The following is a 19,668-nucleotide window of genomic DNA, read 5'->3' on the forward strand; positions in this document are numbered from 1 at the left end:
TTTACTTCTACTTTGAAGGGCAACAAAGTGTTAGAATAAAAAAAAGTTTACATATTAATCTGTTAACTTTGAATGCTAAATTAGTGTGCACATTTTGACCTTCCATTAAACTTATCCAAGTTCTCCTGTAACGCTACATTAGAGTTAGAGTGGCCATTAATGGACTAAAAGTTTGTCTTTGTTACTAAGCCCCCTGTAGCGTACATAAACTTTCACCGCGTTAGATATACCGTCTACGTACTATTGTAATATGATAACATGATCAAAACTCCACCGAAAGTCATGCTCGCATTATTAAAGTAGTGACTGACTATGTATGTTTGGTCAAACAATAGTCGACTTTAATGTAAACAAGCTCTGATGATAGACAATCAGGCCAATTCGAACGTACCTACGCTGATATCAAAAGGATATTTAACTGACGTCATTCCGTTATCGTGCATTTTGCTCGTTCTTGTCCGGATATGTATTGACGCACGATAAATAAATAACATGTATCAAATATAATTCTGATGTTAGTGTACGTTCGAATTGGCCTGAATATCCCTTAGCCGAACAATAAAGAAAACCCCTAACATGTCAATGCACGTAAATAGCAGGATACCCAAATAAAATCTCCGCCGTTTCCAAAACTATTCATCAATGTGCGGCCTGTTTAAAAATTAATGTGACCTACAGCCTACTGTTCTTCATCTCATTTGCAATTCCTTGAACCTAAAGGGTCAGGAGCATCCCGAACAAATGTTTGCGTCGTCTGGTCCAATTGAAACAATCAGAAAGGGACCGTTCTTTCTCACTGCTGCTTCAGCTAAGGATTTATTACATGTGAGGAATTTTAAGTGCCTGAGAAAAAACTCGGCAATTCAGGTATGCGTATACTAACGTACAATCAGCAGCAACCGTTGCTAATTGGGTGAGGTGTGCAAAATGAATTGAGCCAAAAATTATTATTTTTGCAATTGTGCGGAAATCATTTTGAATTTCATACCCGCTGTTTCAATACTTCAGCTGGCTATTTGTGCAAAGTACCTAGCTGATACTTTGCACAAATTAGTTTAATTTGACTGCGAAGGTGTTATTATAATTAAATTTAATTTAATTCATTTATTTAATAGACAACAGTGGCCCATAATGATTAGTAAAAAAGATGAAAAAATAAGTGTTAGTGACAAAAACAGAAACAGAAATTACTTAAAAGTAAATAAAGTCTAATCTGGCCGTTTTGTTATCGCTAATCGTCCATTTTTGGCTACAACTACAAACCGCTTGATACCCGTAAAAATATAATTATTTATTAATGGCTAAACATAAGTCATATCTAAATATTATATTAAAGAACTTAAACTGATGGCTACGGAAATCATCACTAAGCGAAAAAATAATAGTTGCTAAAAACATACCTACTTACTTTTGTCAATGGATATACATTAAAGTTACTTTTAAGCTAATGTCATCTATATAGGTCATCCGTTTTTTGCAGGATAATCCTGTGCAAGCGTTCTATGACGTCATAAACCGCAGCTTTTACCGCCAAATGAAAAAACGCGACAATTTATTTTAAAACACATCTAGTTTGGTCGTGCTCTATTGTTTTTGGGGTTTATATTTAATTGCAGTGCATACATATGACGCACACATACATAATATTTAATGATATAAGCGATTACTACACGGTCGACAAGGAGGCTTTCGTATTTTCTAACAAAATATTGCGACTTACTGCCCGATTCGAACTTTAAGATACGTCAATTAATAGATCTAGAAACGATATGGATTAAATGTGTCAGCGTCAAACGTGACGTTTTTGTTTGAAGAAACGTTACATTAAAATTTGACACTGACATATCTAATCCATATCGTTTCTAGACCTAACTGACGTATTTTAAAGTTCGAATCGGCCCGTTAGTAGTTTCCAACCGTGTTGTAAATAGTTGGCCACCAAATTGTATTGAACCCCAAACAAGGTAAGGTAGGCCATGGAATGTAGGAAGCTTAGTTGCTAGCAGTGTCATAAACGACAAGTGATTAAATGGTTTGATGGCTTATAAAAATATGTAGGTAAGTAGTTGCTAACTATTTACAGTCGATTTTAAATGTAGTTTATGTCACCCGGGCCACAACTGAAATCGGTTTTGCTACGCCCATGCATTAATCAAAACCGTATATCACGATTTATCATGCCACATTACGTTTGAACATAATATACGTTTACATATATTTTTGTAATAGCCCTTTAGAACCCTTTACACAAGAGTGCACGAAGCCACTTAAAGTTATATTAGTAAAAAGCCATTACAAGTCCCTGGAGTCACGTTACCGGCTAATCCAGTCATAATAACACAATTCACGACGAATACATGAGTAAGGAACGAAAATATATTATCGTTTGACCCATCCGGGGCCGCCCGGACGGGTCGGAAGGGCAAATTAGTTACCCCTGGGGACGTTTGCTTACAGCGACCTTCCGCACCCTTCATTTCGCAAAAAGTTATATTTTCGTTGTACAGTCACTGGCAATAATATGTAACACAATGAAGGCCGTAAAAATATCTGACACGATCTTATAAGTAGAGCCATAAGAGCGTGTCCTGCGTGTCACATATTTTTGCGGCCTTCGAAGAGTAACATTGCAGGTGACTATACGTTTTGATAGTATGAGAAATAGGTGATTTTATTTCTTTTAATTAGTTATTACTAAAGTTAAACCACTGCAGATATTATTTTATAATAGGTATTTTAAGGCTTTTAACAACATCATACATAGTCGTACCAATAAAAGTCTGCAGCGGATTTAATAGCCCGCGCAGTGTAAGTGGTATTTATACGTCATAGTTTCATAGAAGTTTGACGCTTAAAATGACACTTGCACTGCGTGGGCTATCAAAATCGCTGCAGACTTTTTACGGTCTAACTCTACATTATTTCATATAAAAGCGTTGTGCGAGCACATGTTTTTATTTTACTTCAATTTAAAGCAACCGCTATGCATGCAAACAAAACATATTTAATACGACTCACGGTCAGATAATGAGTAAGGTTCTTTATTATTTGTAATAATGGGACTAGTAAACATGTTTTTACGCAATTTATTATTATGTTTCTTTTGTTCTTAATCACACTCGAGACAATAAATCAAATTAAGGCTTAAAAAAATGAAATATATGATATCTCCAGTCAGTATTTAAAGCAATATTATGTATTTATTTTCCTAAACAAATAGCTTGTGCAAACTAAGATTTTATCTCCGAATTACAAAAATATATTCAAATTACTAGGAATTTAATAAAGCATTTATTATTCACCTACTTATGTTTCTATTTCTAAAGCAATACCTTGCCTAAAGCAAGATTTTATCTCCAAATTACGAAAAAAATACCTATTCAAATAACGATCTCTTACTAATGCCGAAAGCAATATTGTTCCCTTATCTTATTTCGTCGCTATGTTGACTTCAAAGCAATATAAACTTACTTTTATATATTTCACTTTAGGATGCAGGGGATAGAATTTTATTAAGTTGTGTTGTAACTTTGCTCGTTTTGTACGCGAATCCTTTTATTCATGAGTGTTATTAGATTGTTATGTGAATGTGACTTACCTACTTACTTTATATATAAATTACGCAAATTGCGTTGATGAAGGATTTGTTCCGGCAAAATTGATAATTAATATTTCATTACAAAATACATTTTAATGAGTTAAAACCCGATGTTCTCATTCTTACTTTACTCATTTAAAATTATGTGGGTATAATAATTGGAATTTCGTAATGGAAACAATCCATTAATCCGTATTTTCATTCAGTTACCCTAATCTCCTATATGAACCTTTCGTGCAATATATAATTAAATTCCTTTATGAATAAAACATTGTTAAATCATAAAGTAACGGTAGATACGAAGATAAGACAAAGTAACTAGTACATACGAAAATACGTGGAATATCATACAATTTCATTATTTTGTATTAATAAACAATTAAAGTACCTAATTAATAACTGTCAGTGAAAGTGTAAATTTATAATAGGTAGGTATCTATACAATACAATCCACTTATTCCTTTGCGATATTTCTGTTCTCAAGAGACCTAGTTGAATCATGAAAGTGTCCGGGAGACATGCTTTTAGCTTACAGTGACACAAAATGTGACAACACAGACTGCTCGGTTAAATTCGGTTCGTCCAAAATGTATCATAGGAAACTTTACAAATAATGCAGGTTGTGTGCAGTCTGCATTATTTGTGCTGAAATGTGCTGAATAAAGAATGCACTGAGTAGCTTACTCGTAAATGTTACATATGTATAAACAATTTTGAAATAGGACAGTCACATTTATGAACTGTAAGACCATAAGGCGGACAATTTCTTTTACAAATGTCAAATATGTAATGGTGCTTCTACACTAGGAGTTATAACATAATAATTAATGACTTTATCATCATGTGACATAGCCTGAACGTATCGATAGTGTTATATTATGTATTATGTTGTCCCTGTCACACGATGTTACATGACGTTATATAACCGCCAGTGTATTTAGGAGCACCATAAATTAAAACAAACTACATATATATATATTTGACGACCAGTCTGGCCTAGTGGGTAGTGACCCTGCCTGTGAAGCCGATGGTCATGGGTTCGAATCCCAGTAAGGGCATTTATTTGTGTGATGACACAGATATTTGTTCCTGAGTCATGGTTGTTTTCTATGTATTTAAGTACATATTTATATATTATATATACCGTTGATTGAGTACCCACAACACAAGCCTTCTTGAGCTTACTGTGGGACTTAGTCAATCTGTGTAAGAATGTCCTATAATATTTATTATTTATTTATTTATTATATATAAACAATCATAGATTGGCTGTTCTTCGCAAACCGAACATGCACCTGGAGGGTCTAGGTACTTACAGTCTAGGAGAAGGTAGAAGTGGCTGCTCATGCGTCTCATTTTAACTGACGGGCTGTGCAACGTATTTGTGTGAGTAGAGATTCTAGGCCGTCCTCCTGTAGCGCTCACAACGGTTTAATTCTCACCTGCGTGTGTGGCTGCACGTGCGTCGTGAGATGAGCGCGCACATTGAGCTGCAGCCGCAGCGTGATGTGACCGTGCGCATTGGCCGCGCGGCACGCCCACCGGCCGCCATCTTGGACGTCGGCGCGGCGCACGCCCAGCGCGTCGTGCGAGCGCGTGTAGCGCCCGCCGGCCTCGCCGTCGCGGAGCTCTCTTAGCACTCCACCGGCGCTTTCTCGGTACCAGCTGTGAACAAGGAATAATAGCTACATTATTGGTGAAATGATAGTGTGGATATTATTGTAAGAAAAATCATTACAGCAATTTAGCTTAGTCTGCAGAGCCTCCATTCAACCCAATTCAGTTAAACCGTATTATAGCGCTGCAGCGCGTTGCACTCTCGAACAATTAGTTACGCGTCAGTGCGAGTTAGCTCGTACAGTAGGTTCACGTCATACGCTCATACGTTTTAACAAATGAAATATGCTCGTCGCTAGCATGCGATAATGCACAGTTAGTAAATATAGCAGACATCGAGCGAGCAAGGAGTATTTCAATATTTTAGTACAAAATAATAGACTTTTTGTTTTTGTTACAATGCATTTTAATTTAGTTTACATAAGTAATTTATTTATTTATAATATTTATGCTGATGTCAATACGAGCAAATCGAACGTTGCAATGTTTAAAAGCTCTTAAAATAAGGTTTCTTGTAAAATACCTAATTGGGAATGAAAAATCGCGTTATGAGGCAAAAGCACCTCTTGACTTGAAGCTTGAAATCCAATTTCGTAGTTCTGCCTCGGTTTACAATAAAGAATAAGTACCTATAAGTAAATGAACAAAACACACTACACCACATCCTTTCATTATACTCAAGAACCGTCTTCCTTCTCGAATGGCGGAAGCCTGGCAAGTGTCGTCTCTTTTATTAAAGGCACCGTTCGAATAGTGACAGTAAGCTTAATGTAAGTCGCGGTCGATTGCGGCGGTAATAAATGTCGCCGCGGCGACACTTATTACCTAATGGTATGATTTTATATGAAATACATTTAAAGCACGGCGGCAATGCATCCGACGAACCGCATAAAGGATGACTCACGTTATCGAGTCATCCTTAACCAGTAGGTATATAATGTCGCTGGCTGGCCCGCAGTTATTAAAAACAGAGCGAGTGTACATTCGCTGTAGAAGAAAAATTAATAACCAATATTTTAATACACATATAAATTTACGTCGAGTCACAAATGAATCAATCAACTCCCTCATTCTCCCTCAAGATCTAGACACGCGGTATAGCGTTCATAACTTATAACATAACCGCTTCATAGTGCTGCCAGCAATATTACGGAGTGGCAATGTTGTCAGCAGTCGGAAATAAAATGTAGGCATGTATCCTTAAGTTACACGTGTTTTGGTAATAAAGTTAATGTGCCTAGCTAGAGACATATTCTTATCTTATTTATCAGTGTCGGCACGGCTACGGTGCGGCGGTAAGGTGAACATATCGTATCATACGATTTCAAAACTAGGGATGCTGGCGTAAAGATGTGCAATAACAGGATAGGACACAAGTGTCAAAACGATTAGAAGCTCCTGTTTAAGCAGTGTTTTTTAGGGTGCCGTACCCAAAGGGTAAAAACGGGACCCTATTACTAAGACTCCGCTGTCTGTCTGTATGTTACCAGGCTGTATCTCATGAACCATGATAGCTAGGCAGTTAACATTTTCACAGATTTTGTATATAAAAAACGTTAATAATAAGTCCCTTTTCTTAGGCGACTGTGCACACGAGTTCTTAGCTAAAGGAAAAATAAAATTATATTCGAGTAAACGACAGTCCATCGGTATCCCAGGAACGGCACGCGCGCCTTCATTAGCGGGACAAACACGCCGCCGGGATTAGGGGGAAAAATGCGTGACATGTCACTTCGCGCAAATACTGAAGCGAAACGAACTTTTTTGTCTCTTTTTAATACAGTGAAACCTGTTTAATTGGCACCTGGATAAATGGAAAACCTCAATAATTGCAACCAAAAGTCCGGTCCCGGTCCCTTGAGACCAAAAGGCCTCTATAATTGAAATTTTGGAACCTCTATAAGTGCAATTTAGATTTTAGTGCTTTTCGTAATTTTGCCTCTGTAATTGACCACATCGCAACTAAGACCTCTACAATTGACACTGTGCTAAAAAATCCGTTATTTTTGCTCTTCTTTTTACTCTATTATTGAAACGAGTCTTACTTATTATCTCTGTAATTGAAATAATGTAGTTGTAGACAGCAGAAACAATATTTTAATAGCAGTGATAATTTTATTTATATCTTCATCCAGAATTTAATTTATTTATTGGGTATTTATCACATCCGCCTGTAGTAGGTGAAATAGTTTTGATTAAATCAAAAACAAAGTATGCTTTTTACATTCTAATAAAACTTTCTTCTACAATTCAAGGGAATTTTTTAAACCCAAATGATAAGAAAATAAAGTAGTAATTAATGTAGTGTAAAAGTGCAAGTATAGACAGAAGCAATATATAGACCAGAAACCCAGAACGTAAGCATGTAAATCTACTTTCAATGGTTATTTGCACCTCCATAAAAGAAATTTGTCAGAACGCAACCTCTATTAATGAAAACCTCTATAATTGGCACAACGATTTTCTGAACCTCGTTATTTGACATGACCTGCTTAAATGAAAAACCTGGTTAATTGACAAAAAATGACCGGTCCCTTGAGTTTGCAATTATCCAGGTTCCACTGTAATTAGAAATGTCGAAATGACGGATAGGGACAAACTATTATCAACGGTTTGTTAAAATTGACAGAATGTATAATAATATTAACTTTGAAATCAATTTTTTTAGATTTAATTTAACAACTAGGAAACTTAGGATAACTTAGAAATTAAAATGTAGAAAGTAACTATAAGGTCAAGCCATTAGCTAACATTTGATTCATCCGTGCAAATCATTTTTCTTCAACCCCTTCTTCTTCGTTACACTCTTGACACTCTTGACAGGGTGGTCGTGGCCATTATGTAAACTTTTGAGCGACTCGTTTAACGACTAAGTTTTCTTCAACTAAGTACATATAAATAATAGAATGACCAACTAGGAAATATTCAAACTGTATAAGAACGATTAACATGATCACGAAAACTCTTACAATACGATATTTTCGATAAAAATATTAACGATCAATGAACTAAGTATTTGCACCAGGTGATCGGGCCCAAAGGAATAATTTTGCCAGTTAAATTCCTTTGAAAGAGTATTTCTCTTACGTTTGAAGCGATGGGTCTAATTCAAAGTAATTATGGAGCATAATTCTGCCTTTGATGTCAGACGCAGCCCGAGTAAACGAGCAAAATAAAAAGAACAAGGTATAGTTACGTTTAAGAGTTCCATCATTTAATTATTTACCGATTTGTGTGGGTCGAACCCACGGTGAGGCGCGCCGCGTCTACTGTGTTCAGGTAGCGGGTACAGTACTTACCAGGGATGTTGCGAATATTCGCATCCGCATCCGCAACCGCGGAACGTCCGCATTGCAATCGATGCGGAGCTTAATGCGGATGCGGATGTCGATCAAGTCCGCATCCGCGGATGTGAGCCTATAAATATCCGCATCTGCGGATGTCCAAAATTCTGCATCCGTAACATCCCTGGTGCCTACTTATAAAATATTACGTAAAACAATTCCAAATTTTAGTTCAATCAGTGTGGCTACCATCAGTTTGGCACTATCATAAACGCTATCGAGAACATAACCTATGTAGGTACTTACTATGCATCTCGCTCGTAGGTACTCGCATTTTAGTGCGAGCGAGATGTATAGAAAGTAAATTACATACGTAGACGTTAGCGTACTCGTATATGTCAGACACTGTCAGAGACTCACCTACAGATACCAACTAAGGTAACGGTACCAGACCCATGTAAGACCCACCTTATTTATTTCTAGACACAAAATAGAACTATGAAATTAAGGAAAAAACAACTAAATTAATTAAATTATTCATTTAATCATTGACGTAATTAATAGTAGCTTTGGCTTAGGAAACAATGTTTAATATTAACATTAACCATTTTCATAAAAGGATCTAATATTTAAAAAGTGGGCTTTGTTATAGGCACTGGTCCTTACATGGGTCAGGTAATCAGGTACCTTAGTGGTCAAAAATTTTATAACATTTTTTTGATACAAGTTACATGTATACATTGTAAGATAAATAAAAGTTTGTAAAAAGACAGTCATAACCCGTGTAGATTCGTTAAACGGGTTCATTTATATGTTATAACCGCAGACTCCTAAAATGATGCACTACCGTTGATTGCACCTACATGTTACCGTGGCATGCAATTTGTAATTTTATTGTTGGTTTTGCTCAAAACTTGGCCATTTTATTTTGCGGTGTAGTCTCAATTCTCTTTGTCTGGAAATTCTGAAATGTGTGTGAGTAACAGATAAAGTAATTATTCGATAATACACAACACATTTTTCGATTGTGCACGTCATATTGCATTAATACGAGTAATTAATCGTGTCATGTCGTATCAATTATTATTTGGGAACCTACTTATTTTAATATTTTAAATGCAGTTGAAAAGCTCTCTTACCATTTATATGACTATTTTTTACGAGCCGATTACATTCGTGAATAGAAGTCGCGTTACCTAATGTATAAATCTATCGGCCCGATTCGAACAATGCTCATAAGAAGTCACAACCGTAGGATACCGATCTTTCAGTGGCAAAAGTGACGTCTTTTTGGTTGAATGAATGTCGCTGACAGATCGGTATCGTTCCGCTGTGACTTCTTATAAGCTTTGTTCAAATGTCAAGCTTCACTGAAAGTATTGAATTTAAAAACAATGTAATTGCGTAAATTGAGTCGCTTAACTTCAAACTCGGGTAAATCCATCTGTCAGATTATGCGATTTTGGTATTAAGAAAAGGTAAATTTGCTGAGAGGGTATTTGCTAACCGAGTTTGAAGTACGTTCCAGCGCCACTTTAGACGAGAGCGGTCGCTAGCGGCCACGTTTTTTTTTATTGGTAAGTCTGCCTCTTTCGCACTTATGAAATGTTCATAAACGTGATTGTTTCCCTTTTGTATAGGTCGGTCGTCATTCTAGACCTGGGAATATAACCTCAAGACGTAATTGAATGTAAACTGAGGTCCTACCACGAATCACGTTCGACGTGTTGCCTCCCTGTCACACTTACGTACGAATTTACCACAGAGAGACAACATGTCAAACGTAGTTCGCGGTAAGGCCTCTGCGTCAAATTCGGTGTTGTCAGTTTTGAAATGGTATTCGTGTGTTGTATTTAAGTGTGGAAAATTGTGAGAGAACGCTAAACTGAATCCTGACAACCTTTCTAAATCACAAACACGTTTAACAGCGTGGCAGTTATTTTTTGGCAAGTTGTATATTTTAGGACAAGCAAAACCTTTTTCGGTTTGTAAGCTTTACCAATTTGAATAACAAATGGCCGTCCCAAGGATTGTTTACTTAGGTAAATATATTTTGAAATTGAAAAGCTAAATTACTAAAAACTTGGAACATATTGTACAATAGACAAGGAATATTTTGGAGGGGAGAAATTCACCCAGAGTCATAGTCTAATAAAACATGGTCTTCTCTTCCCAGAGTGACACAAGCCTACGTCACAATAACATTGCCACTTTGTATAGCGCCATTGCATACTATTATATACGCTGTCGCATGATGACGTAGGCTTGTGTCAGTCACGTGGTCGGAAGAGAGTACCAGGCGGAGTATATTATTATACCATGCCCAGAGTCACTGTCCTAACGGACGCTGGTCACGCTGGTCACGGAACGTTTGTAGTCTAGTCTTTGTTTCTTCAGCTCGATTAAAACAGTGATTACTGATACTAGGCATTTGCCTCGGTTACAACTCATTCCTTTCGTAATAAAATTTAAGAGCGATCCAAACTAGCTTGTATGAACTATGTTCGAAAAAATGTAAATCCGTTACTCACTTAAACATCAAATTCCTTCTCCACTAGTTTACCTAATACATCCCCGCGGCTCGATTCGAACAATGCTTATAAGAAGTCACAGCGATACGATACCGGTCAGTCAGTGTCAAAAGTGACATTTCTTCAACCAAAAAACGTCACATTGACACTGACAGATCGGTATCGTATCGCTGTGACTACTTATTAGTATAGTTCGAATCGGGCCGTTAGTAAAAAACTTTTAAAAGTCATGAGCTTATTTTACTCATTGTACAATTTAAAATGCAAATTCCTTTATTTGCATTTAGGCGGCTTTATCTATGCACGAGTATGTACCTACATCGGAGGCCTGTGGGATAATTTAATTTCGAACCTGTCTTAAGCCTTCTCCTTACGTCTTCGAGCAACACCGGCTTCCGACATATCGGAAGGGAGGGGCCCAAGCGATATCTCACCGTACAAATCTTTCTGCCATTTTTCGCGGGGGGAAAGGTGCACACAGTCGCACTTCTCACACACTTACATACAAAATCCAATCTGTAATACATAGAAATTGACACACGTCAAAGACAAATCAGCAAACCTCGATCTCTTTTTGTGTACGTACGAGTGACAAGTGTCACAACACGCACACTAACACATTTTCGTTGAAGCAAAGACATATGTAACTTCGTATAAGACGAATAAAGTCTAAGGAAAAAACGTGCCTCGGAATTGAAGCAAAAGTCATTCTCGAATAGATGGCGCACACACCTTTAGCCTATCCTCGGCTAGATGGCGTGACGACACCGTTTCATATTTAACAATTTTAACACATAGATATCAGTGAATGAACATGGATCAAAATGATATAAAAATAATAAAATCATTTATCCATATATATACATGTTTTGATAACTTTATACGTTTTCATTTTGAGTTTTAGTCGTGTGTCGATAGATGGCAGTAAATTTACAGTGACTACAAAATTTACAATGACAGGACCCCTCTATACTATCTATTCTTTTTGGTTGAAGTATGTTATTGTATTCTGAGAGATGAGAAGTCGGATTTGTCGCTCGACCGATCCGCAATTTGTACTGAGCGAGCAAAATCGATAAATCCAACAATTACATGAGACTAAAATATAATAATTGTGTTTGAATGTAATTAAACGTATGATATGTAAAAAAAATATTACATGTGAAATGTAACACTGTCTTTTTGTAAATTTGATGTCCCCGACCTCTTTTTATAACAAAAAACCGAGCAAACAGGCATTTTTGTGCAGCAGTGTTCACGCGCGCGTCTGGACTCGGTCTAGTGAAAAATCCAAGTGCAACTAGTTTTATTACCCGCGCTAGATTAGATTGACGCGCAAATCTTGTACCTCGGCAGAGGGGAAATAGTGCGAATGCTGCCTCCCTTCCGTGTTGCTCGAAGCCTTACGTCATAGGTTGGTAGAATGTAAAGACAAAAACAATGTTTTTTTAGGGTTCCGTACCCAAAGGGTAAAAACGGGACCCTAGACTCCCTGGACCCTGTCCTAAGACTCTACTGTCCGTCTGTCCGTCTGTCTGTCAATAGGCTGTATCTCATGAACGGTAATAGCTAGACAGTGAAATTTTCACAGATGATCTATTTCTGTTGCCGCTATAACAACAAACACTAAAAAGTGCGGATCCCTCGATAGCCGCGTCCGACTCGCACTTTACCCTCCGGTTTTTTATTTAGTCTTTGATTTTAAATATTTGTTACAATTATTAAACTGTCGTTAAATTGCCTTTTTTCGTTGGTAGAGTTTTCTTGTATACGCATAGTTTCATGATACTATTAGAGATAAAAATTAGAAAGTGAGTTTGTAATTATATTATTAGCAGGTCGATGCATCGATCGACAGTTAATCTGATCAGTTGTTCTAATAAGTCTAATAACAACTAATAATAATAAAACACTTGCAAACTGCCCTATGTAGATGATTGCAGATTTTGAAGACATAGCTAAGCGCAATAATTTGTTGTTTTTTTTTTATGAATAAGGAATTTTATAAGAAAGGACATTTTTACACAAATTGACTAAGCCCCACGGCAAGCTCAAGAAGGCTTGTGTTGTGGGTACTCAGACACATAATCAATCACATAACATATAAATACTTAAATACATAGAAAACAACCATGACTCAGGAACAAATATCTGTATCATCATACAAATAAATGCCCTTACCAGGATTCGAACCCGGGACCATCGGGTTCTTAGGTAGGGTCAGTACCCACTAGGCCAGACCGGTCGTCAATGATTGTAATAGCACCTTATAAATTTGATCAGGATATGTTATAGATGTGATCTGTCAGTGTTAAAAGTGACATTTCTGGTTGAAGAAATATCACTTTTGAAATTGACAGATCACATCTATAACAAATCCAATTCAAATTCATAAGTTTCATAACCTGTTATTACAATTAGATACGCTTCCTGATGTACTCGTATATCTTCGTCTCAAGTGAAGCTTCTATATACAGTGGAAACTGGATAAGTGGAATCGCAAGGGACCGGCTGTTTAGTTCCGCTTATCCAGGTTTTCCATTTATCCAGTTTTCCACTTAACCAGGTTCAAATAATACGTTTTCTCACTTACAGAGGCTCTCGCTAACAGAGGTTGTGGATGCTAGTAATGTCGCTTATAGAGGTCACGTATGGTATGATCAAGACTTAAATAAGCATCTTTTATTAAATATGTATGTAGATATGTATGTATTAACAAAAATAGGTATGTAATCCTGACTTCAAAAAAAGCAATACTGTAAATAATCCACAGTACCTACTCGTATACAATTTTCAAAATTACAAAAACAAAATCACTCCTAATATTTATTTATGCAAGAGAAACCAGTATGGTTAAATAAATCAATGTACCGATTGTACTTTAATGCAAAAAAACTGAACGATGTGTGATCTCATACAAAATACGTAGTTAAAACACGAACCATAATGTTAACGAAACTTATACCCTCCTTGTGACGGTTTATTAAAAATACAAATTTTATAACGCCGAGCTATTCCACTCATAGAGGTTTCGGAGACGACTGCTTCCAGTTACAGAGGTAAAAATAAGAAATTTTCGAATAAATGGATTTCGCTTATAGAGGTCCCAAAATTCCACTTATAGAGGTAATTCGTTGCCAAGGGACTGGAACCGAGAACTTGGGTCCACTTAAAGAGGTTTTCCACTAACCCAGGTTCCACTTATCCAGTTTCCACTGTATAGTATCGCTTCTCGGGCAGAGGGATATAGACACCGTACATGCACAGACCTCTCCCGTCAAGGGTTAAAAATAGGGGTTGTATAACAAAAGAGTGCAGCAATTTCTCGCAACGCCGGGGTTAGGCATCAAGTGAGCTCAGTTTCACAAAGGGTGCATTTTCTCTACGTTTTACTGCCAATTTGAGGCATCGTGCTGACATAGCTCTTGGAAACTTGATAAACTATGTAAGTTATCGATCTGCGTCCAGAACTAGAAATAGGTGCTTAATGCATATAATCACTCTATACGCTTTATAAAGAAAGTCCCCCGCCGCGTCAGTCTGTTTGTATGTATGTATGTATGTTCGCGATAAACTCAAAAACTATTGAACCGGTTTTCACCTATCAATAGAGTGATTCTTAATGAAGGTTTAGGTGTATAATTTGTTAAAGGTTTTGTGTAACTCGTGCGAAGTCGGGAGCGGGTCGTTAGTGTGTATTTAATCATAAAATGATGTTTACAAGAAGTGCGGCATTAGCAAAAAAAGTATCAAAAATGGTTATGAAAACTTGTCTATCCATTAACTATAAACAACAAGACATAAATACCATAGAACATGCAATTACATTATTTAAAGAAAAGCCACTATATCAATTTCAAGTCTCAGTTACTTTAATTTAAGGAGTCACAATAAATTCTCTAAACTAAAAGAAAAGTTTATTAGGTACACAAATATTAATAGACTGACTGCCCTATTTTGTAATTTTATTACCTGTTCTACTTTGCGATAGTCCTCGTTTATCAGTCTCATTTTATACACACAAAGCTAAATTTAATTGATAGATACCTAAGCTCATACAAATGTGATTAGGTGTCGGTCAAACAATACACAAGCAAACAGAAAAGTAAGCGGATTTTACAATCGTTGGTTCAAAAGTACCTCCGTAAAAAAACAGTAAAATATATCCTACATATGTGTTACTTTGTAAAAGGCTCGGTAACGGCCAAGGCGATTAGGAGAAAACCCGGAGAATATGAGCTGTAAAAACTAAGAGAAATATTACTGTTTTACTGGGAGTATGCTGTGTCTGTCTATATACCATGTAGGTATGTAAAAAGTAAATGGCGATTGAGTTTTTTTTTCCTGTGTAAAGTTCTTATAATAGTCAATACTACGGTTTAATAATAAAAAAACTTTATGTAAAATTCGATGAACTAATCTCACAAGTTGACTTTCGTTCTCTTTAAGACGTTGTATTTCTTTCAGCTGCCTTTTCTTAAAACCAATCTACATCTCTTCTTTGTTTACAAAGTAGACAAAGTCGTGTGCGAAGCTATCCGGTAATAAAACCGTGTAATAAAGTGGGGGTCGATCAGGTTTACGAGGGGGATATGTTCTGTCCACGAGTCGAAGGCAACTCAATTTTAAATACAGACCGTCTCAATGGGCGTGACAATTTCTTGTTAACGGTTATTGTGAACCGTTCCGAAATGTCATCGAAGCGAGAAATGTACTCGTATGGCTCGAGAAATATATTTTTTATTAGATACCTACGCGAGGAGATATATTTTTTCGCATATGTGAAAGTTATGTCGTAAAGTCTACATTTAGGTTTTAAACTTGACACTACAGCAAGTGGTCGATTGATGAAAGGTCAGGACCCCTATTCGACAAGCGACGTTTGACATATCGTGTTGATCTTGATCTCCCGTTGATGTGGGAAAAATCTAAATTCTTGAATACGTACAATGTCAAAATTTGACATTAGCAATCCACAGTTAGGTGAAAACCAAACCAAACCACGTTTAGAGTTGAGTTTTGGTTGTACCAAATGATTTTATCCACAGTTGATCGAGTCAACACTTGATAGAATCAACATGCAATAAAATCAACAGTTGATTTGACGTGGACGCGAAATCTGACAGTTATACATGTCGAATTTGGCACCAGTTTTGTATAGTTCAACGTTAATAAACAAAATCCATTAACAGTTTATGACATTGAAAAATGTTGAAAAAAAAGCACTTAATTAATTAAAAATATGAAATAACGAAGGACTTTAAATCCAAGAGTATTTAAATGTACTGAATTCTGAACTCTGCAGATGTATCACAGTGAGCTTCAACTTAAAAATCATAAATTATCTCAGAAAACAATTTTGTCTCATGTATTTCTTATTATGTGCATTCGAAATTAAGCTTCCAGGAAATTTGCGTGGATGCCTCGCACACTCCCTTACGTTTCTACACATTTATTTCATTTATACAGAGCAATTGCAAACGCTTCTCAGTTTTTTAATTCAAAATGAAAAATATTAAGAATTCCGCAAATTGAAATAAAATTTAATTAGCAAAATTGAATTTGTTTCTAGCAAAACTTGATATTTTCCTTAACAACATTTTAATTAAGGATCCACTTATTGCCCTGTGTCTGTAACTACAGTCTTTATTGCATCGATATAAGGTTTATTATTGTCCGATTTGTTTTTGGTGGTTGTTTACTTGTTGAGTAATTTCCACGGCGAACGGATTTTGTCGGCGTTTATGGAAAATATAAATTTTCTAAATGTGATATTGTTTTCATATTAATTTTCGTGTAAGTATCTATTTCGCACTATAGCATAGCAGTCACCCTACTGCTATAGTTATTGGCCACTATTACATAGTAATTGGCCACTCCTATCAAATTTATTTTGATGTTTCTTATTGAGATTTAATGTTTTTCGAGCTTTGTCTTAATTAAATATCCCTTGTTTCGATTAAAACAAAACACTTAAGAATTACACCTTGAAAACGCTTATCAGTATGCAGAAAGAGAACGTAAGTGGGGCTATTGGTTCTTACGATCCCACTAGGAATGCCCGGAGCGTACGCGGCAGTACCGGCAAGGGATTTAAATGTAAGCAAACAACTTCACAACTGTGAACTTCGCATCCCTTGGTGCTTTTAAGAGATCTGAATACGAATAGGCTGTTTTTATGCCATTTAATAGGCCTTTTCCTGACAAATGAAGATGGAAGTGTATTGTTTTTAGTTAACAAATAAAAGTCACATAAACATAATGTCACAATAAATGGTAGGTATACAATTTTATTTCCGGCAGACGGTGACCCGCCTGTGAATAAAGCTAGTACATCTAAGATGGCTCAAGAGTCAAGACTCAAGAGCAACACCGGTGTGAGGGCTGAGGGCAGAGAGGTGTCACTGGACTTTAAACACATGGCCAACACGCCTCACTCATGTTTCCACATCTACCCTCGAGAACGCAGCTCTCGCGACTCTATTCTGGACGGCCGGCTAAGTGAAGCCAGAGGCAGGTAATTCTGTCCCACCCACATGACCTGGGTAACAGAACTCCTCAGGAGCACTGGGGTATTATTCGTGTCTCAGTTTAAAACTTCCCGAGAGAGAGAGTCTTTCGAGCTCTGTCGTTTATAATTATTATTAGGTAATTTAATTTTCCAAATGATAGACCAAGTGCTACAAGGAGTGACAGGATATTACACTACATATTCTAGTAATCAGAGTTTTTAAAACTTTTTTTATTACGATGTAATTCCAGTGTCTAAAGTCGTATTTAATTTATTCTTGATATGAATAGACTTAAACCGTATTTGTCAGAAATTTCAAATGAAAAAAGGCAAATTACTTTAAATGCAAGACTTCTCGTAATATTGAAATTAAGATGTAGTCGACAAGCTGAGTAAAATTATGTAGGTACTGGGCAAATAAAGGTGAAAATTAAATAAAGGCCAGTATAAACTTAGTATTTCATGTTTGCTGAACCGTTTAGTATCCTTTCCAACTTCATTACGAGGGTCGCTACGATGTCGCTAACACGGCAGCGTGACTACGTCTTAGAGACAGGTCAAGAAGAAAGACTACTGATCTCCCTATAATCCATCATGCTTCAGAATCTTGATGGCTTATAAACGCATGCTACATAGTATAAGTAGTTAATTATGTTGATTTCAATTTAGTATTTTAAAAATGTCATTTTGCCAAGAGTAAACGATATTTTAATTATTTAACCCTGCAATTGTTTTTAGAGATGCAACGGATAGTTGTTTGGCCGGATATTCGGCCAGTGGTACTATACCTACATTTCGGTTTTTCAGGTGCGCATTCTGAAGGTTTGACCTGTTTCCTAGTGAACGTTCGCGCGGACACATTTCTAGGTTCGAAATGAGTGCGCGTGCAAGTCAGTGGAACGTTTAAATTGTTTTAAAATAATAAACAAGTACGATTATGATCAAGACTGTTTCTTAAATCCAATTAGTTTACTCCGAAATCAAGCTATGTTACTATCCGGTATCCGGCCGGATAGTAGGTCACTATCCGGATAGGCCGGATACCGGATAGTAACCGAATATCCGGTGCATCTCTAATTGTTTTCCAACGCATTGTGAAATGCGTATAATAGTTATCTTCTGAATTCTTCCCTATAAATACAGGGGGTGATTCAGGAGACGTGAGCAGGATCAATCCTGCGGATTCAGTACAACTGTTTTGTCCCCGCGTTGTTTTCTAATATATAAGAAAAGATTTAATTTATTTACGACATGCATGGACAGTATGGACACCCTACAATTTAGAATATGTCCGTCAAATACCGATAGAGTCTGTGCGGAAAGATAAGAGTCGTAAGAGTCGTAGAATATAATATAAAAGAACTAATACATTCTATGACTTTTTCATTCCGCAATGACTTCGGGTTCGATTACAAAGATCCAATCAAGGAAAGGCCAAAGCAGAAAATAAATAGGTACGAGGAGCTAAGTTTAGTATCGAATTATAAATCCACTATTGTAGTTCATATGTATGCTGAAATGTTTCGGCGCGATTCGGGAAATGAATTATACATTCACTAGATATAGTAACGATATGTAACGTTCCACGGCAAAAGGTACCATTGCCCCGGCTGAATGTTGGAGCGGCGTTAATAATAGCGTATAAGCGCCAGCCGCCATAAGGTACCTTTTGCCGTGGAATGTCACATATCTTTACTATTTCATATCTAGTGAATGTCTAATTCATTTCCCGAATCGCGCCGAAACATTTCAGGATACATATGAACTACAATTGGCCTTAGCGGAGCGCCTTATAGATGCCGCAGGGGACCAGAGGGCTGGCCAGTATTTTGCTCAACGCGTTAGTATTGCCATACAACGTGGCAATGCGGCCAGCCTTCTGGGCACACTGCCCATCGGCAGTGACTTGGGGGACGTTTTTTATTTATAGGCTTTTTATTTTAAGTTTATTTAGTTTAGATAGTTTGTATTATTATTTTTAAGCTAAATTAATGTTTTATATTTATTTAATAGTGTTGTAATAAATCTTTCATCTTTCATATCTAGTGACTGTTTAATTCATTTCCCGAATCGCGCCGTTTGTGTAGATCTGATCGCTAAACCGTTGGCCACACAAAGTTGACAAGC

At 36.7% G+C, this 19,668-nt stretch overlaps 1 protein-coding gene across 2 annotated transcripts in view; it reads right to left on the reverse strand.

Annotated features, from left to right (window-relative positions):
• The window catches only part of LOC134789746 (cell adhesion molecule Dscam2), a 214,145-nt gene that overhangs the window by 31,269 nt on the left and 163,208 nt on the right, over window positions 1-19,668 (reverse strand). For both annotated transcript variants that reach the window (XR_010144110.1, XM_063760374.1), the window contains exon 8: window positions 5,041-5,263. Coding sequence is in view for 1 of the 2 variants with exons in the window: in XM_063760374.1 (XP_063616444.1) it covers window positions 5,041-5,263 (223 nt within the window). In the remaining variant the exon portion in view is untranslated. The remainder of the gene's footprint in view (window positions 1-5,040; window positions 5,264-19,668) is intronic.

This window comes from Cydia splendana, chromosome 4 (assembly GCF_910591565.1).
Source record: "Cydia splendana chromosome 4, ilCydSple1.2, whole genome shotgun sequence".
Taxonomy (NCBI): Eukaryota; Metazoa; Arthropoda; class Insecta; order Lepidoptera; family Tortricidae; genus Cydia; species Cydia splendana.